Source organism: Equus asinus, chromosome 21, assembly GCF_041296235.1.
Source record: "Equus asinus isolate D_3611 breed Donkey chromosome 21, EquAss-T2T_v2, whole genome shotgun sequence".
In the NCBI taxonomy this organism is placed as follows: domain Eukaryota; kingdom Metazoa; phylum Chordata; class Mammalia; order Perissodactyla; family Equidae; genus Equus; species Equus asinus.
This window is the reverse complement of record NC_091810.1, coordinates 98,657,618-98,672,181: the sequence shown is the minus strand read 5'-3', so window position 1 is coordinate 98,672,181 and position 14,564 is coordinate 98,657,618. Positions and strand designations below refer to the sequence as shown.

Genomic DNA, 14,564 nt, shown 5'->3' with positions numbered 1-14,564 from the left:
GAAGAAGCAACTTTTCCCTCCTTGTCGAAAGCTGCCTGGTGCCTCATAGTCACGTCGGCCGAGAACATGCACAGCCATGGTGTAATTCTAAAGGTCGTGCCTCGAGGGTCTCCCTCGGCAGCTTCATCAGCAAGTCCCTCCTCTCCTATTTGGTTTGAGGTTCTTACTACTGGAGTAATCTATGACTGGACAGTGAAAGTCAAGCTACCATTTCTGGAAGGTTTTTTGAGGAGAGGAATTGTATTTTTCTGGGAGAATTGGTCAGCTTTGTACTTCATCTGTTTCTTGTTGGAAATTGTGGTTGTTTCTTGGCTTTGAATGAACTGTGGGAGGGAGAAGGGAGCCATCCCAGCTCTGCAGCCCTTTTGTGGGCTGGTTCTGACTAATACACTTCCACACATTCTCATTTAATTCCTACAACACTGAGGGAGTTGGAGTAACTTCCTTAAGAAGACACCCCACCTTGCAGGGATAAGTGGCTCAAGGTCCCACTGCTAGGGAGCTGGGATTTGAACCCCGGTCGTCTGACTCCCCCACTCCACTGTTCTCCAGGAACCCTGCCTGCTTTTTGGAGCAGCGAGTGCTGACAGACGTGACCAGCCCTGGGGAGCAGTGAGGGCCAGCAGGTCATGGGAGGAAGGCCTGAGAAGCGAGGTGCACACACTAGGGGAGGCTGGCTTCAGAAGAGGACTTTGCCTGTCTGGTGACAGGCCTGGCGTCTGAAGATTCAGATGTTCCTGAAGAGTTAGAATCTGCTGCCATGATCCTCTCTGCTCTCTTAACAATTCCTGTCGTCCTGTGATGTGAAGATCTTAGTTCCCATTTGAAGCTTGGACCTGGAGACACGGATGTATATACACCCAGAGGTGCTTTATCTACCTTGGGCCCAGATGAAGTTGTTTTTGTTCTTAAACAGCTGCAGCTGGCATTTGACTAGTCTGGTTTATAGAATGTAGCAGGTCATGGATTGAAAATTTCAGGTCCTGCAAATATTTTCCTGGAGAACTGTTTGCTGAATACGACATTAGAGATGGAGAGTCGTCATTCTGGACAGTTTCTTCGTGGCATTGTGACCTGAAGAAGGTCTCCACTCTCAGCCTTCTATTTTGATGATGATGTGTGCTCCATCTCCTTTAGTTCAGCTGCTGTCATGTCCTTGGTCGGATGGATGTGCAGTCATGGGGAAGACTAACAGGTCTTTTTTGGTGAAGTAGGCTTGTCAGCAAATCAAATTGATAACATTTGACGTGGGCTTTCATTCTCTTGATTTTCAGCCTGAGTTGCTTAATAAATATGGATGTTCTGTCCAGGGGATTTCCACTCATTATGGGGATGATGTTGCATTGTTGGTTGTGATCGGTTTACAGCCTTCCCTCTTATCTCTGGGCGTGGTATCAGGTGGAATGTTTCTAAATTCCAGCATGAAAAGCTGTCATGTTAGCTGCTCAGCCTTCAGAGCCGACAATGCTTTGTCAGAGTGCTTTGGGACCTCTACTGTGTGATCAAATGCCGGACCCCGGCTGTCTTGTGGCCAGGGGAATTGGGTAGAGGATTTCTACCTTGCCAACATCCCATTACAGTAATAGCTCTTACAGGAAACTTCAGTGCCCTTTGAATTTGGCTCTGAACGCCACAGGTTAGGATGCCACACCATCGGGAGGGTTGTCATTCTCATTAACAGACAGGTGTGCAGTCAGAACTAAAAAGCAAATGCAGGGAGAACCGTCCTTGACCAAGATATTCCGTCTGTGTTACAAATATTAGCGAAAGGACACCTTCTTTCATGATCCATGTAGTTTTATGAGCAATTTTTATATGTCCATAATAATCAAGTCAGCATCGCATTACTTGTCTACTTTGCATTCTTTTGCAAAGATATTAGTTCATTTATGAGGAGCCCTGTTAGGCCCTTTCTTCTACACAATGGGACATCAGGATATAAATTGTTGAAGTTATTTATTTTGAAACATTCCTTCATCCTTTCCACACCTGTATCCAAAGGCAAATTATAGAATGTCAACTACACGTTAAAGGATGGATGGAGCTTCTCTTCTGAGAGGATGTCTGTGAACATTGGACCTCATTTGTAGGCCCAAAGGAACAGTGTAACGCTTGTAGTATAGTATATAGTATACAGTGTAACACTGTATGATGGTATAGGATGTGTACTGTGTAGTATAGTGCATAGTATACAGTGTAACACTGTATGATGGTATAGGATGTGCACTGTGTAGTATAGTGCATAGTATACAGTGTAACACCGTGTGATGGTATAGGATGTGCACTGTGTAGTGTAGTGCGCAGTGTAACACTGTGTGACGGTATAGGATGTGCACTGTGTAGTATAGTGCATAGTATACAGTGTAACACTGTATGATGGTATAGGATGTGCACTGTGTAGTATAGTGCATAGTATACAGTGTAACACTGTATGATGGTATAGGATGTGCACTGTGTAGTATAGTGCATAGTATACAGTGTAACACCGTGTGATGGTATATGATGTATACTGTATAGTGTAGTGTGCAGTAAACAGTGTAACACTGTATGATGGTATAGGATGTGTACTGTGTAGTATAGTGCATAGTATACAGTGTAACACTGTATGATGGTATAGGATGTGTACTGTGTAGTATAGTGCATAGTATACAGTGTAACACTGTATGATGGTATAGGATGTGCACTGTGTAGTGTAGTGCATAGTATACAGTGTAACACTGTATGATGGTATAGGATGTATACTGTATAGTGTAGTGTGCAGTAAACAGTGTAACACCGTGTGATGGTATAGGATGTGCACTGTGTAGTGTAGTGCGCAGTGTAACACTGTATGATGGTATAGGATGTGCACTGTGTAGTATAGTGCATAGTATACAGTGTAACACTGTATGATGGTATAGGATGTGTACTGTGTAGTATAGTGCATAGTATACAGTGTAACACTGTATGATGGTATAGGATGTGTACTGTGTAGTATAGTGCATAGTATACAGTGTAACACTGTATGATGGTATAGGATGTGCACTGTGTAGTGTAGTGCATAGTATACAGTGTAACACTGTATGATGGTATAGGATGTATACTGTATAGTGTAGTGTGCAGTAAACAGTGTAACACTGTATGATGGTACAGTATATATTCTGTATGGTATAGTGTATAGTATAAAACCTTTGTTCTTCTCTGCAGCATCTTTATTCTTAAACTTTTTTTCCAGTACTCCCATGGTATTAACTTTGGAAGTTCTTTACTCTTTTACCTTTTCCAATTTTTTCCCTATGGATATTTTAACAGCTATGTTTAATTGATTAATATAGGGAACTGTATTAGAGAACAGAACCAGTAGGACATATATGTAGATAGAGATATATGTCTATGTCTGATATATAGATCTCTCTCTATGGAGACAGAGATTGATTAATTTTAAGGAATTGGCTCACATGATCGATCGTGGGCGTTGATAAGTCTGAAATCTGTAATCTGTAGAGCAGGCCCAGCAGGCTAGAGACTTAGGGAGGAGGTGATGTTTCAGTCTTGAGGAGAATTCCTTTTTCTTCAGGAAACATCAGTCTTTGCTTTTAAGGCCTTCAACTGATTGGGTGAGGCCCACTCCCATTGTGGAGAATAATCTGCTTTACCCAAAGTTTACTGATTTAAGTGTTAATCACATCTAAAAAATATCTTCATAGCAACATCTAGACTGGTGTTTGACCAAACAACTGGGCATTGTAGCCTAGCCAAGTTGACATAAAATTAGCCATTAAATCCATTTTGGCTATGGTAAACAGTTTGAAAGTTGATAAGAAAGTGGAGATATCATCTCATCTGCAAAGCACACCTATAGGGAAGGTGCTACTAAACTAGAGAATAAGGGTGATCCCTGGACTGTGTGGCCCCAAGTAAAAGGCTGAGTGTCGAGTGACATTCCATTAGCCACATCCAACCTGCAGGATTGTTTATGTTCGACCCATATTGCTGTTTAAAAAATGGATTAATCATGAATAATTAGAAATTGGGGAAAATTGCAACGAGATCTAGATTTCTGACTTTTCTCAGATCTGGCCCTGGAGTCCTTGTTCCTACCTGGCAGCGATTGGTTGGCAATGAGAAGCGGTTATGTCATCTCAACATGTTGGCTCCTGGCCGGCTGCTGCTCTTATGCTGCCTAGTGGTTCTTGTTGGTGTTCACGTTTGTGATCCCCTCCGTGAGGAAGGGCGACGTCCAGAGAGCCGCAGGATTCCACGGGGATCCTAGTTTCGCCTGGTTTGGGACTTAGATCAGCAAAGTGAGAGCGAAGAGGGGCATTTCACTTGACCTTGAAGGCATGAGGTGGGCCTGTGTGTGCGGAGCCTTTCTGACTGGAAGAGCAAGCCTGTGAGCTGAGGAGAAGCAAGGTCGACTCGTCAGCCGGGATCTAGGATGTGAATTAAGGCAATACCAGTTCCTTTAACAGTCACACCTAAAATCTCTGTGTCTTAAGACAACTGAAGCTCATGGCTTGCTTATGTGAAGCCCAAACAGGTGTTCCTAGGGGTGCATCTTTCTTTCAAGCAGTGACGTAGGGGTGTAGGCTCCTTGGATCTGTGGCCGTGCTGTCTCCAGCATGTGGCTTCTGCATCCCAGCACAGAGAGCATGGATGCTGTATGGGGCAGGGCTTCATGGACCAGGCCTAGAAGTGGTGTACATGGTTTCTGCCCATAGTCAATGGCCGTCCTGCTGCAAGGGAGGTGGGAAGTGTCACTGGTGTGTGCCAGCGTGAAAGAGAACACAGGCGAGGTCCGGGGTGCACAGCTAGCCAGTCCCTAGCACCAGAGGTGGGGCCTTGGGTTCAGCAGGCAGGGGCCACAGTAGGATATTTATTGACATAGTCAGCATGCAACACTGAGGCCGGGCTGTGTGTTGGATGCTGCCTTATGCACCAAATAGGCTTCCGAGCAGAGGAGCAATGTGTTGAAAGCAGCGTTTTGAGCAATTAGTCTGGGGGCCGAGCAAGGGAAGACAGACGCTTAGTGAGGGAGGACGGTGAGGAAGCCGGTGTCTTTCCCCAGCTGGGAGCCAGTGAGGCTGTTGCACATAGAACAATATCAGTATCATCAGTAACAATAATAGTTCCTATGTGCCATGCAGTGTTAGATGCATCTTTACGTGAACTTAGTCATCACTCAAACTTATGGTGTAAGTGCTGTTACCATTTCCTTTTGTAGATGGGAAGGCAGGGCTTTAAATGGTTAAATCATTTGCCCACATTCACATCAATCTTGGCAGGGCCTGAGGATCTGCACTTAGTAAGTCAGTGTTATTTTATAACTACTGTAGAATTAATAAGGTGGAAATAAGTCTAATGGAAACATAATGAGTTTAAGTGAACAGTAACGAAAATCCTGTTCTTGTCAAGAGGGGTACTCGACTTATTAGAGGACCTCAGTAAACCGGAGAAACTGAGGAAGTGAAATGGGAGACATGGCCTGTTAAGGGCTGCCGCTGGGCTTTGGCACACCTGATGGATTTAAGTCAGTTTCAGTGGGAGTACCTGGTAAGTGCTAGGCTGCTTGTGAACGTGGCATCTTGTTAACTATTAGCCCTCAGAAACAGATCTTGTGTTACCTTTAATTCCTTAGTCTGATAGATATGCCAGAACACTCATTTCCCTGTTTGATGTCTTTGTCATGGCCATCATATGTATAATCTCAGATAATAAACGTAAAATGATATTTGTCTGATATTTCTGGAAATATTAGTAAATACCAGAAACTTGGTTGTTGACATAAAGTTCTGTTTTTGGCAGTTGACTGTTGGGATGGCCCAGATGGAGAGCCAGTCGTACATCACGGTTACACCCTGACCTCCAAGATCCTCTTCAGAGACGTCGTGGAGACCATCAACAAGCATGCCTTCGTGAAGAATGAGTGAGTAGAGCAGCCCTGGAGCCGAGGGGACTGATGCTCATGCGTGGCCTGGTGTCGTGTGGGGGCAGAACCACTTGCTCTTCCCTGCAGCCCTTGTCTTCCTTCCTCCTGCCCCAGGCGTCGCCTTCCTCCCCAACAACAAGCTGTGAGTGAGTAACATGGGCTCTGTGTGCATTTTCTTGTGCTCCCTGGATTCCTTGTCCTATTTGCTCCCAAGACGTTGCCTCCTCAAAGCACGGTCTTGCAAGAGTGACCTCAGGCTGTGTAAACCCAGGTGTACTGAGTGTCTAGAGTCTGGAAACATGGGTTACTGTTCGTAGTGAATCATTTATTGATGGTGCATTACTGTCCAGTGAGGTGACAATAGCTGGGTTTCCAGGCTTGCTGGGTGCCCCCTAGATATGGAAGCATCCTTGTTACCTGACCCTCCTTGGCATTTGATAATGTTACTGTCTTTCCCTCAGTTTCTCCCTTTTCTCGTTTTCATTTCTCCCCTCTATTGCTGTCACTGCTTCTTGCTCTCTGTTGGCCTGTGACCTCCTATTCTATTTCCTTTCTCTTTCAATTGTCACTGTTTCCTAAGTTGTTGTCTGTGGTCTACTTTTTGGTTATTTGCCTAATCATATGTCCAGAACGTTTTCCCTAGGTTTCAGAGCTATATAGAAATATTCCTATCTAAAATTTGTCTGAGTGTCCCATAGGTACCTCAAGATCAACAAATGTCATCATTTATTCCGATATTTAACAGTATCTACTCTAAGCGAGGCCTCTGTCACGGGTACAGGGAGCCACAAGCCTGCTTTCTGGGCTTTTATCCAAACGACTCACCTCCTCTTTCTGCCAAAGCCCCTCTGGCTCGAGTCCTTTAGTCGGGGGCAGTGCTGTCCACTGGAGGCTTCAGCCAGAAACTGTGAGCTACTCTCCTTCAGCCAGTTCTTGTCAGACCTACTGCTAAATCATCTCTTGACTCCATTGCCTCTCTTCATTCTCACTTCTCCACTGGGTCATCCTGCACACTGGTGCCATGGTTTTCCTTCTGAAAATATAAGTGTGATGTTGTGATTTTTGTCTGAGGGTCCTTCACGAGCTCCCTGTAGTACAGTTACATCTTCTGTGCCCCTGAAGGCCTGGCCCTCCTCCTCTCCAGCATCTTCTTCCTCCTGCTCCACAGAGGCTCAGGCTCCTGCCTTCATCCACTGTCTTTGGATTCCTGGTGGTTCCAGTTCTTTCACAGCTCCTACCTCATGTATGCTGTTCCCTCTGCCTGGAACACCTGCCCAATCTATGCCCATCTTCAAGAGTGCTTGTAGGCAGACTTATGGACACCACTAGCCGATGTGAAAGCTTCTTTTTTCTGTTCTTAGCACCCTGAGCATGTTTCTGTCATATCCCATAGCATCTTCTTATACTTGTTGGTTTCTTGCCTTCTTTTCAATCTTTAAGACCATGGACTCATTGCAAATAGGGGGCAGTGTCTTATTCGTTCTTCATCGCTTGGCAGGTACCTGCAAGATACCAGACATTCAAGAAATGGTTTTTGAATTTAAATTACAATTGCATAAAATTAACTTTATAGAACTTAGTAGTCTTTAAGATTATTAACATTTGGTCTTCTCATTAACTAACTGTGAGGTTAAAACGCTGTTCTGGTGTGAGATGCTTGCTGCTTAGCAGGCTGAGTTCATGGGTCTTCTGCGTGGAAGGATCTGAGGGTGGGTTCTGACCTTTACACCCCGATTGCTCCTGGTCTCAGCCAAGTTGATGAAGTGATTCTGCCATTTTTTCCCAGTGTATGAAGTAGAGCTTGGAGAATTCCTGCCATCTGTGTGCTCGGAGGACCCTCTGGTGACTTGACAGAGCTTGCTTTAAGTTTGGGAGTCCTTAGGAGAGAAGTTCTTCAAATTAAAACAGGCAATAAGTTTGATTAGTGCATTTTAAAAGTTCAGTCTTTCTCTTTTCTTTCTGCAACGTTAGTTGTATCTTTGCACCAGGTTTCCCTGTTGCACTGTTGACATTTGGTCCAGCTGACTCTGTTGTGAGCTGTCTTGTGCGATGCAGGATGGTTAGAGCATTCTTGACTTCCACCTGCTAAATGCCAGCATCACCTCCCATGCTGTGACCTCCAGACAGTGTCCCTTGGGGGTGCGGACAGCCACCCTTCCCCTGGGAGAAGCACCGCTTCCCACGGCGAAGCATCATCAGACATAATAAGCTCTTCATGCGCGGGTGGGCAGCTTAAACATTCGTCCCTGGGACCCCCTGATGTGGCTGCACAGACGACCACGGTGGCTGGTTTGTGGTTTCCTCTCTTTCTAACTCTTTGGGGTAGACCCAGAGAGGACACGAGAGCAGACAGACGCGGTCAGGTCATTAAACCTGCTCCATCTCCATGTCACCTCTGCGCTAGGTTGTACGAATGGGGACGGAGTGTGACTGTGTCATACAGCTTGCTGTCACATGGTCCTAGAAGTAAAGTTTCTCTCCACATGGATATATAGGCAACTTAAGCATTGGCTTATAACTCTGGAAAAAATAGATTGCCTGTTACTTTGGAAGATATGTGATGGAAAACTAGGAAAAACAATTAACCTGGATTTGAAATCATTTCTTATTCTGAGGAAACAGCCAAGTCAGAACAAGTCCTGGTTCCCCTTTGTCTCGGCCCCATGTCCTCGGCTGTCTGATCGCTTTGCCAGCCTGTGTTCTCTGCACAGAAACTGAGCTGGCACAGAGCTTGACTTTTTCTTTTCTTTCCTAAAGCAAAGACTAGCATCTAATTCTACACAGATGATTTTGAAATGCTGGACACAGGTTGCTATAAAAACAAAATTCCATTATGTTACTTTATCCTCAATAGTAATTTTCAAGCTAGGGGTTGGTGATGTATTTTTAGAGTAAATATCTGCATTTAGTAATATTAAGTGGTCTCTTAGATGTCCAGACTTTTGAATAAATAAGACAAAATTACATTATTTTAGTGTTACATATTTAGGCTTCTTATCTCTTAAAACTTTCTCTTCTTTTTCTTCCTTTAAAAGAGACAACGTGTGTACCGTTTTTCTTTTGTGGTGCAAAATATTCGACAAAGTCACCCCATGTGGATTGGCATTGTGCCTGGCAAAGTGTATTTGCTCAGGGAGGTTTTTTTTTTTTTTTTTTTTTTTATTTTATTTTATTTTTTTTAAAGATTTTATTTTTTCCTTTTTCTCCCCAAAGCCCCCCGGTACATAGTTGTATATTCTTCGTTGTGGGTCCTTCTAGTTGTGGCATGTGGGACGCTGCCTCAGCGTGGTTTGATGAGCAGTGCCATGTCCGCGCCCAGGATTCGAACCAACGAAACACTGGGCCGCCTGCAGCGGAGCGCGCGAACTTAACCACTCGGCCACGGGGCCAGCCCCAAGCTCAGGGAGGTTTTAATGCATCTCTCATCGTTCTTGTTTTGGAGCATTTTGGTCGTCACCGGTCTCAGGTGCTGTCATAGGGCTGTCAGACCCCATGTGTGCAGGGCGACCTGACCCCAGGTGGTCTGTGCTCAGTGCTGTGGGCTGTGTTGCTCTTCCCTGTGTTGCCCTCAGGTTCCCAGTCATCCTGTCCATTGAGAACCACTGCAGCGTCCAGCAGCAGAGGAAGATTGCCCAGTACCTGAAAGCCATATTCCGGGACAAGCTGGACCTATCGTCTGTGGACACAGGGGACAGCAAGCAGCTTCCGAGCCCTCAGAGCCTGAGAGGAAAGATCCTGGTGAAGGTACTGCCTGCGGGATGCGGCCGCCTCCTGCCCCGTGCGGCTGAGACCCAGTCCATCAGAATGATAATTGTGGCAGAGGGGAAGGGTTGTAGGTTTGTGATGTGCCTTGTTCCCACTCCTTTACAGGCCTCTTCAGAGGAGGCTTGTCACTGACCGACCCCATATTCGGGTTTGTGTTTATGAGGTGAGGACATGTTTAATGTCTTAGTCTGTGCTGGTTCACGCTGGAGAGAAGTGTGTGAACAGGAGTGGGGGGATGGTAGGGGTGGAGGCTGCTGTGTCCATATCTGAAAGCATTTCTTTCAGATTCTTCTCTCCCATTTCAAGCTCCAATAACTGTCTGTCAGAAAGGAGTCTTCACGGTTGATCAGCCTTGGTTGTGTAAGTGGAGGGGCTCAGCTCAGAGGGCAGGCGCAGACACAGGCCCCACAGGCACTGTGTTTGTGTGCGAGGGAGTGTGGTGAGCAGGCCACATTTCACAGATTTTCTGGGGGAGGAATTTACTGCCCATGATGAATGTTATTAATGCGAGGAAGACAGTTCCTTGAGATTTCAGATCGCTGACTGTGATTTTACTTAATTCCAGCTAATTTTGTGTGTTTGGAGTAAAACCATCCTGAATATTGTATTGTTTTGAGACTGAAAACCTAAGGAAGAGCAGTAGGGTATTAATATTCAAACTGGGTTATATTTTACCTAGAAGGGCTGTGTACAAACACCAACGTTCACATAGGAGGCGTGGGGACATCAAGGCATAGTGAATTTCACAGCCATACTTTGGGGGGCGGCAGATGGGAAAGAGGTGAAGGTTTGGTCTTTGGAATTGGCCAAACCTGTTCTTCTGTCAGTTAAATGAGAATTTTAGACTGAATCCATCAAGGAGGTGCTGCTGGCATTTGTATACGTGAAGCATTTTGGATGAAAGCTCTGAAGAATGCGAGAGATGACATTAAGGTCAATCTTCTTGAAATCTTGCTAAAGCAAACTCTTGTGGTGAAAACAGGTTGCTGGACTAGAACGTTAAATGTCACCTTACAGCCTTGCAATGTTTCCATGTTTCCTGAATGTCTTTTGCCAGCAGTCAGAGGTTAAATGCAGAGTAAGTTGATTCGATTGAAATTCTCCCATTTTGGACGGTGGAACTTAAGGTAGACATTTGATATGAACTAACCGAGTCCCTTCTGCGTAACTGAGCTGTGGGTCACCTGACACAGAATGCCCCAGGGCTGACGGGCACCAGGGTAAATCGGAGCCAGAAGATCAGAGGGGCTTGCTGGATGGAGTGAAGCAGTGTGGACTGCGAGGATTTCAAGGCAGCTGAGGTCCGTTTGTCAGTACAGTCGGCCCTCTGTATCCACATCTGCTTCCGCTGATTAAACCAATTGAGGATCATGTACTGTGTGTACAATTCGCAGTTGGTTAAATCTGTGCTTGCGGAACCCGCAGATAGGGAGCGCCGACTAAGGGACCTGAGTATCTGCAGGTTTTGTATCCGCAGGGGAATCCTGGAACCAATTCCCCCGCAGATACCAGGGGACGACTGTAGTATCATTCTTCAGACGTCAAGATTTCCTAGATCTGTGGACGGGCACACTCTCATTTAAAACAAAAACAAGGGAGCTGATTTTCCTGTTTCTTTAGCATCAGAGCTGTCTCTGATCTGAAAGGCAGTGTTTGAATGGCTGCTTACCACTTTGGAGATTGGCAAGTGGTTTGTTGTAACTGCAACACACACACACTTTCTAACCATATGTGTGTATACACGTTTATACACATACACACACATATATCCCCTGAAAAGTATTCAAAAAGTGTTCAAAAATTGCTCTTGGACAAAAATAATAACAAGCTTAGTAATCTTCTGTAGACTTTTACTGCTGAAAGAAACCTAAACTATCTGGTCGAGATTCCTGTGTTTGTAGCTGTGAGTCACAGAGTAGTGACCGCCCTCCTGGGCCGTGCGCTTGATGTTTCCATATGCCATGGGTGAATTAATCTAATTCTTGAGTGTGACTCCTGCATGGACTAGTATGCAGGTCAGGAAGGGACCGCAAGAAGACCCCGGTCATTCTTTGTTTACATCTTCTTTCCTTAGGAGTAACATTCTTGAAAAGAAGCATTAAAAAACAATGTTCTCTCATGTTGCTTTTCTTCCTGTTTGCCTGGATAAAGTATCTTTTGAGAACTAGGAATGTAGACAAAGTTAGCAGAAAATATGGCCCTCGTGTCTTTTAAAGGCACATCTCATTTTATTGTGCATTGCAGACATCGATTTTTTACAAACTGAAGGTTTGTGGCTACCCCGCATCGAGCAAGTCTATCAGCGCCATTTTTCCAACAGCATTTGCTCACTTCATGTCTCTGTGTCACATTTTGTAATTCTCAAAATATTTCAGACTGTTTCATTGTTATTATATTTGTTATGTTGATCTGTGATCAGTGATCTTTGATGTTACTGTCGTAATTGTTTTGGGGCTCCACTAACTGCATCCATTTAAGACAGTGAACTTAATTGACAAATGTTGTGTGTGTTCTGACTGCTCTACCACCCGGCTGTCCCTTGGTCTGTCTCTCTCTCCTGGGCCACCCTATTCCTTGAGACACAACAATATTGAAATTAGGCCAGTTAATAACCCTACAATGATCCTAAGTGTTCAAATGAATGGAAGAGTTGCACGTCTCTCACTTTAAATCAAAGGTTAGAAATGATTTAGCTTAGTGAAGAAGACATGTCAGAAGCCAACATAGACTGAAAGCTAAGCCTTTTGTGCCGAACAGTTAGCCAAGCTGAGGATGCAAAGGAAAAGTTCTTGAAGGAAATTAAAAGTGCTGCTCCAGTGAACACACAAATGATAAGAAAGTGAAACAGCCTTGTTGCTGATATGGAGAAAGTGTCAGTGGTCTGGGTAGAAGACCAAACCAGCCACAACATTCCCTTAAGCCAAAGCCTAATCCAGAGCAAGGCCATAACTCTTTTCAATTCTATGAAGGCTGAAAGAGCTGAGGAAGCTGCAGAAGAAAAGTCTGAAACTAGCAGAGTTTGGTTCACAAGGTTTAGGGAAAGAAGCCATCTCTGTAACATAACAATGCAAGGTGAAGCAGCAGGCGCTGATGTAGAAGCTGCAGCAATTTATCCAGAAGATCTAACAATGATCATTAATGAAGGTGGCTACACTAAACAAAGCATTTTCAATGTACATGAAACAGCCTTCTGTTGGAAGAAGATGCCATCTAGGACTTTCATAGCTAGAGAGAAGTCAGTGCCTGGCTTCAAAGCTTCAAAGGCTGACTCTCTTGTCAGGGGCTAAAGCAACCGGTCACTTTAAGTTGAAGCCAGTGCTCATTTACCATTCTGAAAGTTCTAGGGCCCTTAAGGATGATGCCAAATCTACTGTGCCTATGCTCCATAAATGGAACAACAAAGCCTGGATGACAGCACATCTGTTTACAACATGGTTTACCAAATATTTTGAGCCCACTATTGAGACCTACTGCTCAGAAAAAGACTCCTTTCAAAATATTACTGCTCATGGCAGTGTACCTGGTCGCTCAAGAGTTCTGATGGAGATGTACGAGATTAATGTTCTTTTCATACCTGCTAACAGCATTCATTCTGCAGGCCATGGATCAAGGAGTAATTTCGACTTTCAAATCTTATCATTTAAGAAATATATTTCGTAAGTTTATAGCTGCCATAGATAGTGATTCCTTTGATGGATCTGGGCAAAGTCAATTGAAAAACTTCTAAAAAGGATTCACCATTCTAGATGCCATTAAGAACATTTGAGATTTGTGGGAAGAGGTCAAAATATCAACATTAACAGGAGTTTGGAAGAAGTTGATTCCAACACTCACGGATGACTTTGAGGGGTTCAAGACTTCAGTGGAGGAAGTAACTGCAGATGGGATGGAAACAGCAAAAGAACTAGAATTAGAAATGAAGCCTGAAGATGTGACTGAATTGCTGCAGTCTCATGATAAAACTTGAATGGATGAAGAGTTGCTTCCTATGGGTGAGCAAAGAGAGGTTTCTTGAGATGGAATCTATTCCTGGTGAAGATGCTGTGAAGATAGTTGAAATGATAACACAGGACTTAGAATATGACATAAACTTTGATAAAGCAGCAGCAGGGTTTGAGAGGACTGACTTCAATTTTGAAAGAAGTTCTGCTGTGGGTAAAATGCTATCAAATAGCATCATGTGCTACAGAGTAATCGTTCATGAAAGGAAGAGTCAATCAATACAGCAAACTTCATTGTTGTCTTATTTTAAGAAATTGCCACAGTCACTCCAGCCTTCAGCGATCATCCTACCCTGATCAATCAACAAGACCCTCCACCAGCAAGAAGATTACAACTCACTGAGGGCTCAGATGATGGTTAGCATTTTTTAGCATAAAGTATTTTTTAATTAAGGTATGTACATTGTTTTTTAGACATAATGCTATTGCACACTTAATAGACTATAGCATAAAGATAACTTTTATACACACTGGGAAACCAAAAAATTCGTGTGACTTGCTTTATTGCAATATTCACTTTATTGTGGTGGTCTGGTACCTCAGTATCTCCGAGGTGTGCCTGTGACTAGACGTTGAAAGGGCTGAAATCGAGGGCACCTTGTGGGTGCTCTGAGGGGGCAGCTCTCTCTGCTCCCTCAGGCTCACCACACTTCAGTGAAGCTGTGTTTAAGCTTAGCGTCCTGCCCTCACCTGCTCATCAGCTTGGGCTTTCTGTTCCGTCCTTTGGTATCAGAGCCAAATGCACCACTTGAGGATTGCTGTTCCCTGCTTGCTGATGTTATTTCTCATGCTTGTTAGCTCTGTTCTGCTGAACATTTGAAAAATCTATTGGCTTGGATGCTATTTCAAAAGAGGGACCTGCTATCACTACATTTAAAATGTCTTGTGTG

The 14,564-nt window shown here is 44.3% G+C and overlaps 1 protein-coding gene across 17 annotated transcripts in view; it reads left to right on the top strand.

Annotated features, from left to right (window-relative positions):
• The window catches only part of PLCH1 (phospholipase C eta 1), a 223,838-nt gene that overhangs the window by 160,775 nt on the left and 48,499 nt on the right, over positions 1-14,564 (top strand). For all 17 annotated transcript variants that reach the window (XM_070493783.1, XM_070493797.1, XM_070493790.1 and 14 more), the window contains 2 exons: positions 5,785-5,905; positions 9,481-9,652. In XM_070493783.1, the coding sequence (XP_070349884.1) occupies positions 5,785-5,905; positions 9,481-9,652 (293 nt within the window). The remainder of the gene's footprint in view (positions 1-5,784; positions 5,906-9,480; positions 9,653-14,564) is intronic.